Source organism: Psammomys obesus, unplaced genomic scaffold (assembly GCF_907164565.1).
Source record: "Psammomys obesus unplaced genomic scaffold, mPsaObe1.curated_primary_1811, whole genome shotgun sequence".
Lineage (NCBI taxonomy): Eukaryota > Metazoa > Chordata > Mammalia > Rodentia > Muridae > Psammomys > Psammomys obesus.
In genome coordinates this window covers 3,839,573-3,861,511 of record NW_026590859.1, presented here as the reverse complement: position 1 = coordinate 3,861,511, position 21,939 = coordinate 3,839,573, and the positions used below count along the sequence as shown (strand labels likewise).

The 21,939-nt window shown below is 47.6% G+C and overlaps 1 protein-coding gene across 5 annotated transcripts in view; it reads right to left on the bottom strand.

Annotated features, from left to right (window-relative positions):
* Positions 1-21,939, bottom strand: part of Rps6kc1 (ribosomal protein S6 kinase C1) — a 126,046-nt gene that overhangs the window by 40,071 nt on the left and 64,036 nt on the right. For 4 of the 5 annotated variants that reach the window (XM_055609157.1, XM_055609159.1, XM_055609160.1 and 1 more), the window contains one exon: positions 18,957-19,049. The exons of the other annotated variant lie outside the window; for it this stretch is intronic. In XM_055609157.1, the coding sequence (XP_055465132.1) occupies positions 18,957-19,049 (93 nt within the window). The remainder of the gene's footprint in view (positions 1-18,956; positions 19,050-21,939) is intronic. 5 annotated transcript variants of the gene reach the window in all.

The following is a 21,939-nucleotide window of genomic DNA, read 5'->3' as shown; positions in this document are numbered from 1 at the left end:
GTAGACTCAAATGCAATTTAAAAACTGCTTATGGGTTTGCTCACCTTTGTAAAGACAAAAATCTAATTTGTACTAATTTGATACAATTGTCTTCCCAATAAAAGGCTCCTAAAACCATCTATCATTTCATGATAAAACCAGTACTATTACTAACACTATCGTGAAATAATTACCTTGGACAGCACATCTTATTGAAAGCACACAATTAACATATTTCTCTCTTTCCTTTTTCACACTTGCATATCCACACTATATTAGCACATGGCCTAACACTGGTCCCTCTTTGCCCACACTAATACAGACAATTACTTGAAGGGAGGCAACTTAAGTCACTGGCCAACCTCATCTGTGCTCCAGTCGCACCAAGACCATGACCCTTTCCCACTTGTCTTTCACAACAGAAGAAAAAGCCCCAAGTGGTTACAGGGACTGTGAGCCAGAGGAGGAAAGATCTGCTGGCTAGCCACACACACACACACACACACACACACACACACACACACATACACACACACACAGACACACAGAGAGAGAGAGAGAGAGAGAGAGAGAGAGAGCACCTGGGCAAAGACAGGGAGGGTCTAGGGCATCGAATGATGATTTTATTTTATTCTTAAGGATGTGAAGAAAACAGAATCTGGAGAGAAGACACACACATGCACACACACACGCACACATACACACCATCGCCACCACCATGGCAGTGAAAAGTGAAAGGGTGATACAGACTTAAGGAGAAGGGCTGCTGCCTAGTCCTGAGTCTTTTCAGACATTTTAGTTAAATGCTGCTATCACAAGTCTAGAAGTCTGAAAATGGAATGGAATAATTTGGAGGGAAGCGCTTGCCTGCATTTTGGTAGTAATTTGTAGGACTCCATAGTGTTTCAGACAGCAGACATAGTCAAGTCAAACAGCCAGCCTGAACTGTGGCACCACGCTACTTTTGTTGGATAGGTGTGATCCGTGTAAGCACTCAGCAAGTTACATCACTGGGACACCCCCACACACACCCCTCAGGAAGGAAGAGAGCACACTAAACAAGCCACAGGAAGTGTACAGAGCATGCGCAGTGCAGGCAAGAACACTGCGCTGCATGCTATGCTCTCTTTTACAACAGGCCACAGTGGACTTGGCTACCATTAGGCAAATTTTTAAATGACTTCTGCTGGCAACATCAAAACGTGACGGTTCTGAAGAGGCAGCTGTGTGCAACAAACCACCAGCACCAAAACTGCTGCCTCGGCCACCTGACGGTGACGTAGGCTCCCCATGCTCTGATCCAAACCCACCTCAGCTTGCGTTTTTTTTCCCCAACATCATACTTCTATTGATTCTTTGGGAATTTCACATCATGTACCTCTATGGCATCGGTCTCCCAGTCCTTTCTTGTCCTCCCACACACCCCTGCCACCTCCTCCGGGGGTAGGAGGGAGTTTAACTTGTGTTATCTATACTCTTATTGGGGGTGTGGTCAAACTCTCGGTGGCCTGCCCCTTCCCCTCCCAGCTTCCTGCGGGAAGTCATCTTGAGGGCTACATCCCGGCATCCCATCGCCCTTTTCGAGAGTTCTCTCGGTCGACTTCCAGCCTAGGCTGCTCCTTTTTGGTGGGTGGGGAGGTTGGGTAGAAGGGTTGTCACTGAAGTCTTCTGTGTCATCTTTCTCAACTGAGCATCTGGAATCATTACTATCACTAGGAAAGTGGCTTGTTTGCTCTTCACAGGCCAACGAAGTGTGGACTGTGGCCTTCTCCATGGTCTCTGGCATCAGCAGACCATGGACAGGGCTCCCACACCGGGCAGATGTCCACGGTGTTAGCTGCAGCTGGAAGCCCGTCCATGTCTGTGCTGACGCCAGTTTGCATCACTGACTGTTCGTCCCATGCCTACTCTCCAAAGCCACCACTTACAAAACTTCGCCGACCAGAAAAAATGGGCAGGGTCACCTGTGACACCCACCCTCCAAGGCTCTCTCACAAGCGCCACAAGGCCCAGCCATGATGTTGCTAGCACAGTATCCACAACGCTGAAACGGAGAGGTGAGCAGAACGCAACCTAAGTTCCAGCAGCAGGAGCCCCAGCGAGAAGGCACTGGAAAAAGGCTTCTCCCAGGAGGTCACAGCCAGTTACCTTTGTTTTCCCAGAAGTTCTCTGAGGAGAATGGAAGCTTGAGAAGTCATGTGACATGGATTCTCAGCTCCTCTCGCCTCCTCCTCTCAAGAAGCTGTTTTGGGAGTAGACGTTCCAGCCTCCTAGGATGTAGGCACGACATTCTGAACTTTCTCTGGAGGCTGGAACGCGGGGTTTAGCGTGTCACTGGGCCATCAGCGCTAGCACAGAGCCCCCTGTAAACACAGTCACATGGGGACAGCAGGCCTGCATCCTTTGACCATCCTCCAAGGTAGAAGACAGCGGAGCAAATCAACCAGAACGTGTGACGTTAGTGCTCAAGATACATAGAGTTTTAGTAGTTAAAATTCAAAGTACCTTAATTTAAAGTGTACAAACGTTTGTGGCTTCCGAAGGCCCCTATTTCAGTCCTAATCACCTCGCTACTGCCCCGACTACTGCCAAAATCAAACTGGGACAACAGAGAAAGCTGTTCAGAGGCACAGCAATGAGAAACTGAACTGGTAAATAATTTCTAAGAAAACAACTAATTTTCATTTTCTTCAAATGCTCAGGCAGCTGCAAAGGTTTTCGTATGCTAATTTTTTAATTAGAAGGTATTTAGGCAGTGAAAGCTTTCATATGCACTCCTGATTCTTCATCAAACGTGAACTCCCCAACTTAGCATCAGTATAGCTGGTGGCGGCCTGAAGGTTTGCCATCTGCTGCTACCCAAAGTCACGGTGGCCACCTTCAGAACATATGCATCAAAGCCCAGAGATAAGAGACTGAAGAAATACTGCCTAAGTCAGCAGAAGGGAGATGATGAAGCCAGAGGCAGGCAACGGGCAAGCTACCAGGAAATAGTGAGCGCTGGGGGTAAGCATTCACACAGAAAGGCACCCAAGGTCACTGCCATTCCAACAGCAGAACCAAGGGCAGGAGAAAAACCACTGCCAAGGCGATGTTCTCAAATCACATGTGATGGGCTTTCTCTTTAATAGAAGGCTGATCATACTGAAAATCAATCTTATTCGAAAATAAACCTATTCTGAGTAAGCAGAAATAGAAGACTTGAGTTGTTTGCTCAGCCTATGAACAATCATAATAAAGGCGTACGGCTTACACAGGCACGAGCACTGCCAGCTAGGAAGGGCCTTTTTCCTGGGCATGTAAAATAAAAACGTTCCCCAAGAAAAATACACTCTGAAACTAGTTTTTAAAAAACCCACAAAATACCAATTCAAAACTTACTGTGTGAAGACCCCTGGCCCTTCTCCAGGCACAGACCTGTCACAATATTGGACTGGGCATAAGTGCCCCGTGAACCAAGTCACAGCTATGAATATTTAGGTGCTCAATCATCACCATATTTTTTTTTTAGATATTAACATTTTAATTGTGACAAATGGCTAAAAATAAAACAAGTATTTCCAGGGTAGCTTGTCTTCCAGGAAATGCTAACCGTCATGACAAGTTGCAATGTTGCTATTGGAAGAAGGGGTCTTGGTGCTTGGAAAATGAACTTGCGCACACTTAGGAAGCGAAAGCAGGAACACTGCACATCCAAGGCTGGTCCAGACTCAGGTGGTGGGAGAGGCGGTGGGGAGGGACACACACAGTCACCGATGTAAGGTGACAGCCACATGTAGCTGCCACCTATAACACACAGCAGCGCGGTGTTTGCTCAGCTGTAACACTGAATCTCACAAATGTACTCAACGTAAACTCATCAATATAAAATTTTCCTGTTTTTCATCTTTTAACCATAGTTAGAAAAACAATTTTTACCGAAAGCAAAAATAAATAGATAGATAAAATGAGACCAAAAGCATCTTCTGAATGGAGTCTCGGTTTGTGTTAATTCCCATCTTTTATTTGGGATCTGCATCTGTTTTATTTTATGTGTCGGGGTCTTGCTTGTACGGGTGTGGCACCTGAGGAGGCCAGAAAATGCACTCCTTCACTAGAAGCTGATCCTAAGGAGGCTCCCTCTTCCTCCAGTGACTCTAGCTGTGTCAAGTTGACATAAAAGCAGCCAGCACACACAGTCATGACAGAATGATTGATAAGTGGACGTCTTCAAAATTAAAAAGCATCTGCTCTGCCAAAGACAATGTAGGCACACACCTTGTGCCCAAACACTCACACATACTCTTCAAACTCAGCAATAAGCAGCAACAGCTGACTTCCAGGTGGGCCAAACAGGCGTGGAGCAGGGGCCTGCCACCATGAAGCCAGAGAGACAGACAGACACATCAGGAACTAAAAGCAAATGATCTTGTAAAGCTCACCTGCAGAGCAGGCTCAGGGGCTGGGACGGGGGGTGCCGGGCTCACACAAATAGTTGTCTAGTTCAGAGCAGCTTGTAGAGAGCTGAACACTTGCGGTGGAGGTGCGCCCCCACCACGCTCACTGCGCAGGGCACGTGTGTTCTGATACCACACCATACCCCAAGCATACGCACAACCCTTTCATGTTTCTGGGATGGAGCTCGGTGGTAAACACCTCCTGAACATGCAAGGGGACTTGACACCAATGGCAGGGAGGACACGGAACATGAGCCTGCCCCACAGAGTGGGAACACAGCTCCTGTGGAAGGCAGCAGGGCAGTTTCCCACAAAACTAAGTCTTCTCCCTTCATGACTCAGCACTGGTGCCCCTGCCATCTGCCAAAGGGCCTGAAGATACGGCCACAGAGAAAATGACCAAGGAAGTGATGGCAGCTTTTTCATGACCACCAGAAACAGCCAAGATGTCCTTCAGAGGCTAAGACAATAAGCAAACACTGGCCGTGAACAGAGGGGGAACTTCCACACATGTCACAAAGGACAGCAAACTGAGAGCTGCAGGCTGAATCTCGCTGGGGCATGCAAGGCGAAGGGTCAGGGATAGCTGCACGAGCAGACTCTTAGTGCAATGAAGACAGCTTCAAAGACACCACAGTGACGTGCACACGTCACTGCATAACTGCAGAGACAAATGGTAGATGGCAGCAACATGAATGAAGAGATGTTAAAATGATAACTTTAGGGCTGCAGAGATGGCTCAGCAGTTAGGACTGCTTGCTACTCTTCCAGAAGACCGAACTGGGTTCCCAGCATCTACATCTACATTAGGCAGCTCACAACCGTAATTCCAGCTCCAGGGGTCCCATGCCTTGTCTGTCCTCTGCAGGCCCTGGAAGCACATGCACACACACACACACACACACACACACACACACACACTTTTTAAAAATACTTTTTTATTGTTAAAATGTAGCTATGTTAGCACAGATCTGTGGCTGAAGAAGCTGGTGGAGTCATGCATCAGGTAGCACAGATGACAGACTGAGGCAGCAGGGCAGCACGGAGCTGTGGGCACAGCGTAGCGTTTGCCTATTTGGAACACAGCCTGATCCGCTGGCCGCCTCCAACTGACTGGAGTTAGGCTACGGAGGCTGGCTGAACCTTGGTAGGTGATTTGTTGTGAAATGCGTGTAATAGTTTGGACTTTGAACACTTCCCGAACGTCCATGTGTTAGAAGCAGCTCAGAGTGCTGTCTGGAGGTAGTGAAGTTGTAGTGGAGGAACCCCAGGAAGGACAGAAGGACACTGTGTGTGCACCCTGGAAGTGGATGTGGCCACTGGCCCCTTAGCTAAGGAGGAGACACAATGGCAATCAGTCTGTCCTGACAGGCAGTCCACCTTATCTCTGGGATTCAGTGTTAGGCTTTCTCCTCTCGGCTTCTCTCTGTGGTGTGGGGACCGTGGGGACAAGGGCCATGGCCATCATGTCTGGCATTGCCGAGTGAGTTCTTAGGACGGCATCTACAGTGATCGACTCAGAACAGATTTGTGTGTGTGTGTGTGTGCGCGCGCGCGCTCCTGTTGTATGTGTGTGCATGTGTGTGCCCTCGTAGAGTATGAAGCATGAGTGCATTCTTATGGTACAGACTGTGAAATGAACCTACCAGAGGCTGACACCCTATGATCTTCTGGCTGAGGATGAAATGCTGACAGATCTTTAGGACGCTAACCCACTGTCTTCTCAGATGGCCAGCTCTTTGAAGCACAGTTTGAAGATTTGAGTCCTGGTTTCTGTCTGCAGGATGGGCAGCTCAGGCCACAGGCCGAGGAGCAAAGCCAAGAGTGCCTGGGTGGAACCCATCTCAGCTCCAAAACCACAAGCCAAAATCCACCTGTCTTCTTTGTAACCAAGTACCTCAGGGATACTGCCACAGCACAGGAAGCCACATACGTGATGAAGCTCATCTTTCATTAATTTATCTCTCAGGTTATCGCTCTCGGGCCAAACTAAGAAGCATGCCTTCTGTCAGGCTGACGCCAGCGACAGCTATCATGAGTATGGCAGTGCAATGGGGAAGTCACTCTACTTGCCTCTCAGTCTTGCTCTCAACCCAGAACTATTCTAAAACTGCTCTTTGTGTATTTTTTTCTTTGTTTACAAGTTATTTGTCTAAACCCCCAATGTCTCACACCCTAAAACAAGACAAAATGTATGTTATTCTTCAGTACATAACCCAGGAAGTATTCCAACCAGAAACAGTCATTTGAAATCTCTCCACTTCCAAATACCCGATGTCAGTGGCTGCTCCTCAAACGCCTCTAGCATGGGATGAGGCCTCAGTGAACAATTCTCCAATCACAGAAACAGCTTTTGTGGGAGTCTCCAACCGTAGGTCTATACAACCATTGCTTCATAACACCTGCTTCCACAAGACATGGCGTGCCCCATGGAAACTGGCTGTGAAGACAGCGGAGGAAAGAAGGACAGAGAACTGGACTTTACAGAGGATGGCTGAGGAAAAACAGCCACTCAGGCTCTGCTCAGATCTGGACACCTATGTCTTCTGCCTGTGGCTGTATGGTCTCTGTTTTTGTAAAGAACCTGCCCAGGGCACACACTGAAACCCTGGGTCCACCAGTCCAAGTTCAGGTCAGGCCATTCAGTCCAGAGGGAACTGTTATCCTGCTTCCGTGGCGTGAGTTCTGAAGTTTCCTTGAGATGGTGGCTTGACTTTGTTACATTCATGTGAACGTTAATTCTGCCAGAACTATAGTGTCCTATCGTATTTTGCTTCAGAGCCTCTCTGCATGTGCTGAGAGAACCTGTCATCCTTCAGGCTGCTGTATAGGCTTTCCTTGCCTGTGCCCTCCACAGGTCGCCTGAATCAGGGTACAATGCCTGGAAGCTGGAATGTACTCCAAAAGCAGAAATCTGTCCCCACAGCCGCCTACCATCACTGGTGAGAAATGGCAAACCGACCAGTCAGATGCTTGCTCACAATGCTAATGGACATGGCAGCCACTCCCTGCCTGTGGGGACCTGCCCAAATAAGCTGACTGGGAGCCTGACTCCCCTTTGAAAAGAAAATGCCTCAAAAGCAAGGAAGATTTTTAAACTGTTACTTTAATGAATTTATGTTTTTCGAGCAGATGAAGCCAAAGTCTGGTGCTGTAGCATTTTGATATAATCCAAGAAGTAGTCTAAGAATGCACGGTACTCAAGCCCTCCTGATAGTTTACACCCTTATAAAACACCAAGGCATGACACTCATTGTCAGATCGACCTAGCCCCTGCCAGAGACCTGCAGATGTGCTCTGTGGGAGCTGTGACAGTGGCAGGGTGCTGACGACTGCTGCAGGTGCACACAGCCTCAGAGCATTTCAAGTCATCCAGCACAGTTAACGTCTCTTCCTGTTGCTTCCAGAATCACTCAGCGAGTACGCTTGGCCACTTGAGGAAGCTAAGGCTTGTTGGAAGGGGCACAGAAAACATCAAATCTCCTGTACAGAGAGCTGGAGATTCTGCCAGCTCTTCAGTGGCTTCTGCCTATGACACCACACTTGAGAGGAGGACCAAGGACTACCCTGAGTCTAGGCCAGCCTGGGGCTGCATAGTGAGTTCCAGGCCAGCTTGAGCTAAGAGTGAGTCTCTTTATCAAAACTAAAACAAGTCAGGTGTGCAGTGCATGCCTTTAACCCCCAGCACTGGGGGCAGAAATGCATGCCTGAGTCCAAGGCTAACCTGGTCTATACAGTGAGTCCCAGGGCACTGAGAACTATTGTCTCAAAATAAAAATAAAAATAAAAAAAGATGCATAAGTAAAACTAGTGCCTGGGGTGGACCAGTGCTGCGGCATATATTAAAGCACAAGAGAGCACAAGTAAAAGAGATGTAGATAAAACCACGAGGAAAGCAAGGGGAGCCGTAAAGAGAAGGCAGAAAATAAAAGAAAGACGAGAGTGAGCGAGGAAAAGGGTGATGGTGATGGGCACACTGCCCTGCCCACTCTGTGCATTCAGACATGTAAGACAGCAGGGCCAGACCACAGAAGAACACTGAGGTGGCGATGGCGCCACAGGGGAAGAAGCCACGAGAAGCAGAAGAGGAGAGCAGGCTTCATCATGGGGCTGCAGAGCTCAGCCAGGACACCCAAACGCTCACCTAGACTCCGCGTGCAGGTTACACGGGGGCTGTTACTTCTAGGATCTCACTGTCCCAGAGCTCAGCTTCATAAGTGACTGCGGAACCAGCAGGAATGATGGAGGAGACCAGAGCAAACACGGACGACAGCACACTCTAAGGCAGCATGGAGAAAATGGATACAGACTTCAAAATTAGACATGACTTACCTATCCACATTTCAGTCAGAAACACAGACACAGGAAAAGTGGGGTGATTACTAGTGCCTAGAAGGAACAGGCAGAGCTCATTTAACCACGGACTAACATGAACCACAGTTCAAGAGGTCTACCACAGTTACCACAGGCAAACAGGAAGGACAGGAAGAGGCCAGTGATTGTTGACAAGGCAGAAAGCAACACTGAGTGCCTCTAGGCAGAAAAGCCAACAAACAGCATGGTAACTCCCCACCGCGTGGCCCTAGAAGGAACAGGCACCACACGGGAAGGTGTGGAAAGATTACACTCCTGCCATCGTGCAACCTGCCAGGAAGCTGCTGTCCTGTGCCACACAGCAGAAAACAGAGGCTCATCGTCCGTGGATGGGCCCTGAGATGGGTGCTGAGGTCAGCTGAAGGAGGACAAAGGCCAGGCCCTAAACATGGCTGTGCTGAGACAGGCTCACACGAATGGCCAGGACATTGGCACCTCCATACCCAGTGGATGCTCTTATACCAACTCCCTACACAGGAGTCTAGAGCATTCAATTTAGACCCTTGGGTTGAGAAAAACTTCCTGAAGAGGCTAGCCTACATGAGGCCTAACAGAGCATTCAGACGGCTCCCACACTCACAAATGAAAGTCTCCCAGCAAAACACGTCTCTGTGAATTTAGTTATTTCTAGAACTCTGGGAACAAAAAGAAAATCCTATATACCTCCACAGAAAAAAAGCAAGAGAAAGCTGGCCCCAGTCAGAGGCTTGGAGGTTGGGAAGTAGCAGAGGAGGCTGGGGAAGAAAATCCCTGAACTATCATAGCTAAGTGTGAACAAAGACAGTGCCAACAGTCCAGAGCAAAAGAGAGGCATCAGAAGAGGACTGAAGACCAGGGGCTGCCGGACAGTGTGGGTGTCTGCACTTCAGGCCTGTTTGCAGTTCGTCAGAGGGACTGGGAATTTACAGTGACAGGGGCATAGAAAATGAGGCAATTTATCTGCCTAAAGGAAAAATTATACAAGGAAGAGCCAAAGCCATTGCAACAGGCTCTGTTTCACTGTAATCAAGATAAACATTGAAAGAGGCACACATTAAAATGAGGCTAATCAAAAGATGCCATAACCAGCTTGAAGAAGAGGGTGGGAGATAGACCAGATTAGGTGGGAGACACAAACAGGACGTGGAGGAGGGGACTGTTAAAGGACCGTGCACGTCATCCAGTGTGCTTCATCTCTACCTGCTTACACACTCCTCAGCCTACGCTGGCACCCATGTGCCTACCTGGGTTTCTCCAGCCGGACAAGGAAGAGCCATGTGTCAGACCACTTAACAGTACCTGCCACCCAGCAGCGTTCAACACGTTCCCAACACCAGTGTGTAAGAGGCACCATGCAACAGTGCACGCGCGTGGGCCACGGGACAGCTTATGCCCTGGCCTCCTAACCCCGAGATGACATAGCTTAGGCAACATGAGACTACTCCGCTTCCATCACACTTGTCTGGGGTCCTACTATAAAACTGCCCTTATAGGTTAATTCTAAAAACATGTTAAGAAACTAAGACCTTTGGAACAAAAAGAATATAAATCCAACATATCAAGAACTTTGCAATAGCGTGCTAGGTAGATAGACATCTACCATTCGTAAACAATGGAATAATGTATCAAAGCACAGAGCATGAACATAGCTAAATGCGTGGGGCTCACACACAGCCGCTCCAGCTTCACCACGCAGCTTCTCAGAGACGACTGTTCTCAGGTGACACTGAGCTGCTGTGGGTGTGCACGCAGCCCACTCCTCTCGCAGAGCTCCTCAGCTGGCCTGACGGCAGCCACGTGCTCAACACAACCTGCACACTTACAAACGCCCACGACCGCCACGCTGTCCTCAAAGCTCTCGAGGGAAGGGCCTCCCGGTCCTGTCACGACACCTCACGCTGCTTCAGCCTGACATGTCAGCGCACAGAGGACCAAGCCCAGGAAGCAGCTATGTGTGCGAGGCAGGGATCTAACGCCAGGCTTGTGGTTCTGAACCTCAGACCACACGCAACCCAAAGCTGGTGAAATGTTCATACTGCCCGAAATGACCGACGCTGTTAAAAATGACAGTATTCTGGGGCTGGGGATATTGCCCAACCAGCAGATGTGTGTACTGCTCTTGAGGATGGCCCGGATTCGGTCCCCAGCACTGACACTGGCTGTGTCACAACTGCCTGTAACTCTAGGTCCAAGGTTCCTACACTCACACACACACACCTACACACACCTACACAAACGTTTTATATTTATTCTATTTTACAGTGGATGAAGGTGAGCGTGTTTCTGTGCACCATGTGCATTCAGGAGCCCACAGAGATCACAAGACAGGATCAGATCCCTGGAGCTGGAGGGACAGGCAGTCGTGAGCCACCATGTGGGTGCTGGCAAACAAACCCGAGTTCTCTGCGAGAACAGGAAGTGCTCTTAACCACTGAGCCATCTCGACAGCCCCATAATCAAGATTTTAAAGTAACAAATGAAATAACAACTATTGAGCAGCAAATTATGAAAAAGTGTTTTCTTCACATCTGCAAGCTAAGGCCAGAACGGCCAATTCAAAGGTGTGTGTGTGTGTGTGTGTGTGTGTGTGTGTGTGTGTGTATGTGTGTGTGTAATCTATTATAACAAGCCTACAACAGGATCACTGAGAATTATCAATATAGACAACAATGCTTTGTTGTGCTGTAAAACTACAAAGGAGTGCGGGGGAAAGCTCCTGGTGATTAGCAAGACACTAATCACAGAGCACTGGAGGCAAATCATGAGACAGAGAGTGAAGACACATCAGTCTGATATGATGACATGTGGGCATCCAACTCCCAATCAGATGTCAATATTCAACAAATCAATCCCACATGGATTTATTGAATGCCACAGGACGAGACACAGACAGAAAGCAACACATGGGCTGGAGTTCAGAGCACTGGCTGCTTTGCAGAGGACATGGGTTCAATTCCTAACATACACACATACATGCATACTCACACACACACACACAGCAGCTCAGATTCATCTGTAACTCTACTTCCAGGGCAGCTGCTGCCCACTTCTGACCTCTGTGGGCTCCAGGCACACACAAGTGCACATACATACATATATGCAGGCAAAATACTTACATACATAAAATAAAAAGTCTAATTTTTAAATATGGATCAGCGTTTCAGAAGCAGAAGGGACCCAGAGCACAGAGTAGCCACAGCCCCTCCAGCAGCCGTCATCAGTAATGAAGTCCCCGTTCTAATCCAGCAAATGGCAGGTGCTGGAGAGAAGACGTGAGGAAGCCAGCTCCCACAGGTCAATAACGGGATAACACAACGGGGAGGTGGCAGAAGCCCCCAGGTCACCGACAGGGACACGCTGATATCAGCTGGGAGAAGGCGGGACACACAGGTGCACTGTTTTGACTTACTACCTCCAACTCTGAAAAGGTTAAAAAACAAAATCCGGGTGGTAGGGGACGACTTCCTCACGCCACATTCATCACAAGCAAAGGCAGAGAGCGATGTAGCGCCGCTCCTATCTTAAATTTCAGACTCTAACTGACCACGCAGGAAAGCAACTGGTTAGGGTGCATTAGGTTTGTGTCCTATAACCGTGATGTGAGCATCTATTGGTCCCCAGAGCTTGTCAATCCTGTCAGATCACACAGTCACATCACACCAGGCAAGCACAGAAACTTCCTTCCCACCCTCTACAGCACCAGTTTCCTTCTCTACATTTGGAAGACATAGAGAAATGGACCAATGTATTCTAAGAATGTTAGACTGGCTTTAACTCCACTTGGGCGTAGTGCGTCCTTTGTGGGGTGGTAAGTACTGACTTAGTTTCCCGAGTAAACAGACATGCGCTTGCCCACACGGCCTGTCCCTTCCCTGGGAGTGTAACAGGCTTTGTCTTTTAGGGGTGTGGTGGCAAACTGCACACTGACTCAATTCACGGCAGCAAGATGTTCACCGCACCAGATGGCATAACGCAGCCTCTCCGGTTTCTGACATCAAGTGTTTTCTTCCACAGCTATCCTCTCTACAGGCTCACTAATCTCACTGATGTCCAGAGAAGCACCCTTTGGTGTGGTTAATTTCTCGGTTGATCACCAGTCTTTAATTCCATTGATATTTTTCTCTGGTGTTCACATTTCTTATCTTTCTTTTCTGGACCCACAGTAGCAGCCCGGATTCCTGAGCCTGCTTCTCTACCATAGGCAAGCAATCCTACAACATCCTGCTTCCCGCGCACCCAGAGCTGCCCTGACCCAGGGTGCACGGAACCTCTCTGCGCCTTCTAAGAATCCAGAGTTACGACTACAGGTTTCCAGAAGCTGCGTCAGGGCTGCTGCCGCCCCACTTCATCTGTGACCCTATGCATCGTACACTGCCTTTTATCTATGTGTGTTTCTCTTCTACAGTCATGCCCACAGAGGAGCTGCAATGGCCTGGGACACAGATGAATGAGACCACAGAAAGTAAGGATTCATCTGCACTGAAGGCACACCACAGCAAAGCTGAGCTAAGTCATCACAAGCCAGCATTCCCTGATACATATTCGGTAGAAACCTTTTGGGGGGTTTTGGTTTTGGTTTTTTGGTGTTTTGAGATAGGGTTTCTTTGTGTAGCCTTGGCTGTCTTACCCTCGCTTTGTAGACCACGCTGGCCTTAAACTCACAGCAATCCACCTGCCTCTGCTTCTCTGAGGTTAGAAATAAAGGTGTGGGCCACCCCCAGTTCTGTTGCAATTTTTAAGAAGTCAGTGTTTTAAATATTACAGTAAACACAGTCTTCATGGCACAGGGCTGCAGTGTGCTCTATGACTGCATTGTTAGCACAGTCTCAGCCCCCAGGAAGACAGTCTCAGCCCCCAGGAAGACACTCTCAGCCCCCAGGAAGACACTCTCAGTCCCCAGGAAGACAGTCTCAGCCCACAGGAAGACAGTCTCAGCCCCCAGGAAGACAGTCTGGTAACTATTCTCTAGCTAGAGCCTGACAATGCACTATAGCAACAGCTTCAGGACATGATAGCCTATGCAGCAGTTCCTTACATGACACACACTTTAAGTGACATTTATTTATTGTGTGTATGTGTGAAGGGTAGGCAGGTGAGTATACCATAGCATGCATGTATGTGGAGGTCAGAAGATAACTTGCACGAGTCAGCTCTCTCCTAACATGTGTGTCCCAGAAACTGAACTCTGATCTTCAGGTTGGCTGCAAGTGTCTTTTCTCATGGGCACTTTTTAAATTTTAATTTTTTAATCTCCTTGGAGACATCTTTAGCCCATGAACCAGTTATTTGCAAATGTACTGTAAGATGTCCCAGCATTCGGAGCTCCCTGTTATTTTCCTGTTGCTAAAGGGGGAATTACAACTGCAGTTCTGGCAGGTTTGCTGAGGCTTTTTTAAGGCCTAGACTTGAAAAGGGTGTTCCACATACCCAGTCACCTCCTTCTGTTTGGTGGCCACCGGGTCCTTCTATATCCTCGCTCTTCTACGTGTTATTGAGACTATCACAGCCTCAGATCCTCACTGGAGATCTTCAGGTCTATTAGTCTTAACTTCACAAGTTTTCACAGCTGAGGTGCCTGGTGTCTGCACACTTCAGACAGCTACAGTTTCTTAGTGGTCTGTCTGCATCACACAGTGCTCCTCTCTGTCTTCAGAGACCTTTGACCTCAAGACGCCGACACTGCCAGCACAGCCACTCTTATTTTCTTCTGAGGAAGGCTTGCCTGTGTCTTTCCCGTACTTCCACCTTAATCTATCTACATCATTGTATCTGAAATGAACTTCTTATACACATCATAGAGTTGAGTTACATTTTTAATCCACTCTTATCATGTTTTCTTAACCAATATAATTAGATTATTTATACTTAGTGTAATTAGTGATGTGTTTGAGCTTACATTTGTATGAGTTTTAAAGCTTGTTCTGAGGCTTCCTTGGTTTCACTTCTGCATTAATATGAATTACTGGGGTTTTTAGAATCCACTTCAGGCTGGATGTGGCGGTGCATGCCTGTAATCTCAGCATTCAAGAGGCTAAGCTTAGAGAAGCACCAGTTCAAGGTCCTTTGGGCTACACAGCACGACTCTGTCTCCCACAACGTACACACATACTTTGTCTACAGAGCTTTGAGTGGCAGCCCCTGTTATTATAGAATGCATGCGTATGTAATTCACATACACGCACTGCCACCCTCAGTGGTGGCTGGAGCCGCCGCTGCAGCAGGCTGCGGGGAGGCTTCTCTCTCCCAACCTTCTCCAGCCTCCCTTACTTACACGCTGTCTTTAATGCTGTTTCCACACATCTAAAACTACCTCAGGGCTAGAAAGATGCTTCAGCCGTTAGTCGAGGCTCACAACCAAAAACCATAACACTCCTGACTGCAGCTCTTACTTCAGCCATAAAACGGGCTTTGGGAAACAGGCAAGCTCGTCTGACTCCTGGTCTGTGCTAAGGCTCCTGTTTTTACATTTCCCTTCCGCTGGGAAAGCTTATTCCTATGCCAAGTTGGCTAGTGGCCTGGCCTTTTGCCTTTAGTCTGATAATGCCCACCCTTTCCCTCATTCTTTCTTTTAATGAGGCCAGGTCCCACTGTGTAGCCTGGCTGACCAGGAACTCACCATGTAGACCAGGCTGGACTCAAACTCCTCGGTCCACCTGCCTCTGCCTCAGGCACCGAGATCAAAGGTGCGCGCCACCACCGTGCCTTCTCCCTTCATCCTGGAAAGGTATTTTCTCCTTCCTTTAGCATCTATGTCCCGCGGAGTCCTTGTGTCCTTTCTATCACTTTGCTTTCTAAGGTCATTTGGACTAACCTGTGCCTGTGGGGAAATGTTTCTCTCCTCCTTGCACTTGTTTTCCTAACCACTAGTTTTTAGAAGTTGGCTGTGGTGGCTCTCCAGTGAATCTCTTCGCTTCTGCCTTGTTTAGGGCTCACTGAACTCCTGACCTTACAGGTTTATGTCAGACATTACCTGTTCAGACTTTCTCTTTACCTAGAAGCCAGATGACACAGCACCAGTTCCTGAGCCAGTCTCCAGGGCTTCTCGGTCTCACTGTGCTCGTTTTCCCTGGGTCTGTCCTCCCTCCATGCCTCGACATCTCTGTCTCTGTGGGGACTGAAGGATGCTGCCTGTGATCCTAGAGCATCCGCTCTCCGCCCGCCCTGGCTAGACTTCTCTGCATTTGCTTTTTGTGTTTGCAAGCACTTGCTGGCCACTTTATGATGACTATTTCAAAGCCTCGCTTCAGTGCTGATCACATTTCTCACTCAAGTCAGACCCTGCTTGCTCTCGTATGACAAGTGGCTTTCTGTGGACTCTGGACAGCACAGCACAGTGCTACTAACCTAGAAGGCACAGCAGGCCTTTGCCAATGGGAGTGGAAACAGAGCCTGACTCTCTGTGGCTTGAGCCTCCTGGGGTCGAGCTGTTTTCTCAGGGGGAGGGGAGAAGAAGGAGATTACAACTAACTGGGAGTTCCACTGCATACTACCCCACCCCCGCAGTGAACCCCAATGCCCTGGTTTGCCAGCATGGATTTATTCCAGCGTAACCAAGGCCCCTCCTTCCCCCAGGTTTAAACAAGTGTGACAGGGATCCTGCCCCAAATCCCTGAAGCCTACACATGATTTTATCAGGTGAAATGCCCCTTTCTCCATCCAATCTTCCTACAATAGGACACTGAAGGCCTTTACCAACCCAGTCATTTCTACAGCAGAATGGGCACCTGCTTATCTATACTCTGTGGGCCCTTGGGCTTAAATTCCTTGTACATAAAGGATTGTACAATTGCAGCTAAGAAACAGAAGATCGCTTCCCTCTGCTGGAACACTAAGCCAACAAAGAGCGGTGCTTGGCGGCCCTCCGGGTAGGCAGACACTCAACAGTGTGACACTGCAGAACGGCTCGAGGCGGCAGTCTCACACTAGGCCAGTAGGTGTCACTCTACGATAGATTTTAAATTCTTTCCAGCTCACTCTTGAACAACCGCACTGAGAGCCACAGTGTGCTAGGCATAATTCTAGGCACAAAGAACCTAGAATTGGTGAGAAGTAAAACCGCACACCACTGTTCTCACAAAGTCTTCGGGGTAGACACAACAATATTATGTTATTTGCTTTCTAGACAGAGATTATAAAATGTATTTCCTAATTAAATTTTATTCAAAACTTGCTAAGTTAATAAACAAGATAATTCACAATTAGCAAACACTGAAATGCAATAGAAGCAGAGTGACTGCTGTCCCATATCTACAGTGCTGTGCCTGTGTGTTTTCTAGACTGAATTTATTCAGCTCCTCTCTCCCAAAGCCCAAGTTTCTAAAACCTGAACTTGAGCTGTTCTTTAGTACAATGAAAAGGAATTTACCTTTGTTATGTTGTGCAGTTAGTTCAACTGGCCTGCCCTTAGGGACCTTTAGGGTCCTGACAACATCCTATGTCAGTACCTGTGTCCTATGATGCCATTTGTCTCTACTCCCCTCACACCTCCCCTTTTTCCTCTCTCCTCTCCTCTCTCTCCCTGTTCTCTCCCCTCTCTCTATTAAGGCATCCCCTCCCCCACCATGTCTGTCTGTCTGACTCTCTCTCCCCCTTCCCTCTCTCTCTCCATCTATATCTAATAAATATCTTTGATACCAGATCTGTCGTAGGTGCAGTGTATTTTTCAATGTCTCCTAACAACCTTGAACAATGATCTAAATTTTAAAATCCACATGCTCATGTCTTATTTGCAGACATGATGTTATGATCTTCAAGACTATCTGCTAAGCTGATTTCCAGACACAGAGCTCCTTCTCACCACTTACAAACTAGCATCTGAGAGACACTGGTTAATGAGACAGACAGCGATGGACTGTGCCTCAAATAGAAAAGCAGGAATTCCTCCATTGCCAACAGTCTGCTGTGGGGCTCCTATCTATTAACCAGAACTGTAGTATGACTTGGGGCTCAAAGCACAACAATGAGTAGTCCCTGAGTCATAAGACACGAGTCTAAGAGCTAATCACATGGCACACGAAGGAAGGCGACACGGCTGCACGACGATCAAAGCGCCTGCATCCACTCTTTGCATGCAGCCAAGGCTCCTCTCAAACACAAACAGCACAGGAACACCACAGACTCGGAACAAAACACAAACCCTACTGCACGAAATTCTTTAAGCTCAGACTTCATTCATACTGCGTGTCTGACAATGATGCAAGACTAAAACACCAGCAGCTTCCTGGAGCTCTGACTCGATGTTCGGACGTCACTGTGGGCGCCTGCCCAGACTTCACCAGTGGCACTGCAGACTGCTCAAGGGCAACAGGGACTCACACAAAGCGCTTCAGGAGGCAGGTGGCATTCGATGCACTCAGGCAAACAACGCTGAGGTGTGTCTGAACAATGCCGAGTGGGTAAGAGGTGGAGATTCACCTATGCCAACTTTAAACACAGCCTTTTCTTTGATGCTGAAATGGTAGAACAATTTGATATTTCCAGAGCGTGCAATTGACAGGCTTGGTGTTGATAAGAATTTGTCATGACTGGCATGTCACTACGCTCTGTGTCATGTTGGTTGGGGTGTAAAGGGGGCTCAGTGCCCTGAGAAAGCAGTTTTTGGAATCAACCAAGTTCAGGGTTTGCACTCAGCACTCACACAAATTGAGCATGTCACTTCCTGGCAAGTTAATTATTCCAGATGATTTTGTATCACCAAACATTTTGCATTTCCCACCAAAATGCAAACAATGGGATTGTAAGAAGGATTCCAAAAACCACTTTATACAAATGCCTAGTATGCGGTGTGGGCCCACAGTACGTGCTCATAAATGACAGTAACCAGGAATTACATCTTTCTTTCTCACCAAAAAGTGAGTGTTTCAGTTAAGGTTGAACAGCTGCAAATTCACAAATTAAGTGGCACAGAGTGCATCTCCCTATCACCATACTTTAGAAAATTAAAACCCCTTACTCAACTGAATGCCAACAAATACACACCTTCTCCTTGGCACAGATGTATTTTGCATGACCTTATGTGAATTGCTAAGATAAAAGCGTTCCCTCTGCTGCTTTGTTATTTTAAAGTGCAGATGCATTTGAGTCATTTCCCCTTTTGTTTCGTATCCTTAAGATCCCAAGCTTCAAAGACAGAATGTCAGCATGCAGTCGATTTCTGACTGAAGCCTAGAAGAGGCACTGAAGAGTTACCTTGTCAATCACCCCAAGGACTCTGAAGGCCTTCAGCTCCTCGGCAGGGCTCCTTAGGTTCCAGGGGGGCCTTGAACTTCGTGGTCCTGGAGGCTAATGGAGGATATCAAAGATGACACATCAATGAGGGAGGTACTTGAAGGAAGACTGCCTACTGAAGCGAACGCCAGGCCAAAGAAAACGAAATTCATCATAAATCAGAGAAGGGAAAGATAAAAGGAAAAGTTACTGTTTGTCCGTAATGTAAAATAAAAAATCAAAATAAAGAAAATCAAAAAGAAAAAGCAAGACAGAAGCACAAGTAAATAAGTCATAGCACTGAAAACAGGTTTTTAAAAAGAAGTTTTAATGGGCTGATACTGTTTTTAGAGCTATCACAAAGATGGCTAGCCATCAGGTAAGCGGGCCGAAGTCACTGACAGCCTTGAATTTACCCAGACTGACTAAATGTAATTTTGAAAGAAAACAAAGAAAAAAACCTTAAAACAACAGTGCTCTAGTGTTTCTTTATAAAATAAAGCATGCACTTAGATGCTTAAATAGATAACATGTTTTTAAAAGAATTGGCAGATTCAACCTCAACCAGAAAAATTACCAAACAATGGTGAAAAAAAAATAAATCCCCAATCAACATAACTGGTAATTATTAGAACAGAGGTTGGGGTGATTTATGAGAAAAAGAGATTTTCTTCAAATATTTGAAAATCTGTGATGTGGAAAACAGTCTATTAACTACAAAAAGGAGCAATGACTGAGAAAAGGCTGCCTGAGTGGCACAGTTAAAAACAGCGTTAGCTTCCAAAGCCCACACTTAGCTTTTCCCTGGCAGCCGACTGAGCCCTAGATGAGAAGGACTCACAACACCTCCAGTTGGCGTTTATGTCCAGAAAGCATTTCTGTAACTCCTGCTCACAGTAGACAAGGCCCCGGTACACAGGACAGAAGGCCTTATCAACAAGCTAGACTAGAACACAGAGGGGCCAGCCTGGGAGGGCTTCCTGAGCCACCCTGTGCCCACCAGCATGGCCAGACAGGGAGGAACTCCACCCTGGCCACCTGGGATGGGAGGGTTTGGAGAGGGCGCTGCGCAGCCCCTGAGACACCATCTGTCCCTAGACCTGGAGCTCGAGATTGGCTAGAGTGGCTGGTTAGCACGCTCACAGATCGTGAAGCCTCTGCCCTGCCTCCCCTGTGCTCGGATTATGGCACGCGCTGCCATGCTCAGCAGTTCACATGGGGCCAGGATCTAAGGTCCTCATGCTGTACCAACCGAACCATCCATAGCCCCAGCTTTAATGTTTTAGAGATACTTTAACTTGAGAAAATATCTCCATCGCACTAGATAATGATCTTTTTGAAATGATACAATTTCTTAGATGTGTTTTAACAAATGTTATTTGATCCCCTGTTTTATTAGGAGCTATACTAGATGTCAGAAAACAGATGCATCGCTGCCTCCTTAAAAGCTCAGCAGCTAAGGAGAGCGTTTAGTGCATGCAAATCTGCATCAAGACAACAGTGTGCCACATGGGAGCAACTACAAAAACAGCCTCTTGTACAGAACTTCCACTGTACCGCTGTGTCTGCACCTCCCGTCACCTCACTGTGCCACACTCACAGGAAGTTGCTCTAATACTCTCCATTCACTCGTAGGCAAAGGGAGACTCACAATGGCGAATCTCTCCCATCACACAGACAGACAGAAAAGTCCTACACAGACCTCACCTCCCTGCCCTACTGCTTTCGGTCTTTCTACTATATGGCACACAGACAAATGCACATTTGCACCTCACCACCACCGCCTCGTGTGCGCGCGCACACACACACACACACACACACACACACACACGCATGCACACACGCATGCACACAAGGAAGGCCTGCTTGCAATTTTAGCAAAAGAGCTACCAGGGGAAAGTGATATTTTATTCATTACATCTGACATTTAATACACCAAATACCACAACATGGCGCCTCTGGGTTCTGTTGATTCTTCTCAGTCGCTGCTCACTGGTCTCTCAGATTCCAAAGAGTTTACTCCCCCTATTCCAACAGCAAGGAAGGAACTACAGAAATCTCTGCTGCACCACTGTGCATGGTGACAGACAGGATGTGCCGTGCTTTAGACTGTGGATGGCAGCAGTGCCCTTATGACGATGGCTTGGTCCCAGCTCAGCAGTATTCCAAAGGGAGGCCTCTGGGAGGTGGCTGGGAATTGATGGCTCTGACCTCATGAGCGAATCCACTTATGTATTCACAGCTTAAAAGACTATGGTTGTTAATGGGACTTAGGAAGTGGGCCTAAGCAGAGAACAGCAGGTCACTGGAGACTTGCCTCCCACACCCACACTCTACCGCAGACCCTCAGTCATTACCTATGCTTTGCCATAGACTAGAAACAACAGAGCCAGTGACCCAGTCTGAAACCACGAGCCAAAACAAATCCTTCCACCTTTTCCACAGCAACTAAAAAGCCAACTAACACAATATAAATCCACAAGAGGCATGACTGGTCTGACCCAGTGAGGGAAGCGCTCAAAGCGGAAGGCAAGCAAACAAAGCCCATACTTAGGGTTGGTCTCCACAGCCCCTGAAGGCCAAGAACATGTGCACTATCCCCCAGGCGGGGAGAGCGGTGTCCTGTGGAGAACAGCGAACTGAGTGCTGATGGGAAGAGCATTGCTTGGTGCTGACGAGAAACTGACACAAAACTTCTCTTTATTCTGTAAACCACTTAGAATCTTAAGATCAGAGACAGAGCACACCAAGGTTATGAAACAAAGGTATTTTTTAAACCTTGTTTCATTGCCCTTTGTGAAAAGGATAGTCAGTTTTCTGTGGCCCTGGTCAGTCTAACACACCTCATTTCATGGGCAGCACATTTGATGGGTCAGAAAGTTGGAAGACAGTGGAAGAGAAAGTAGGATGAATCTGGGAGAAGTGAGGACGAATATGATCAAAACATATTCCATGTACATGCAAA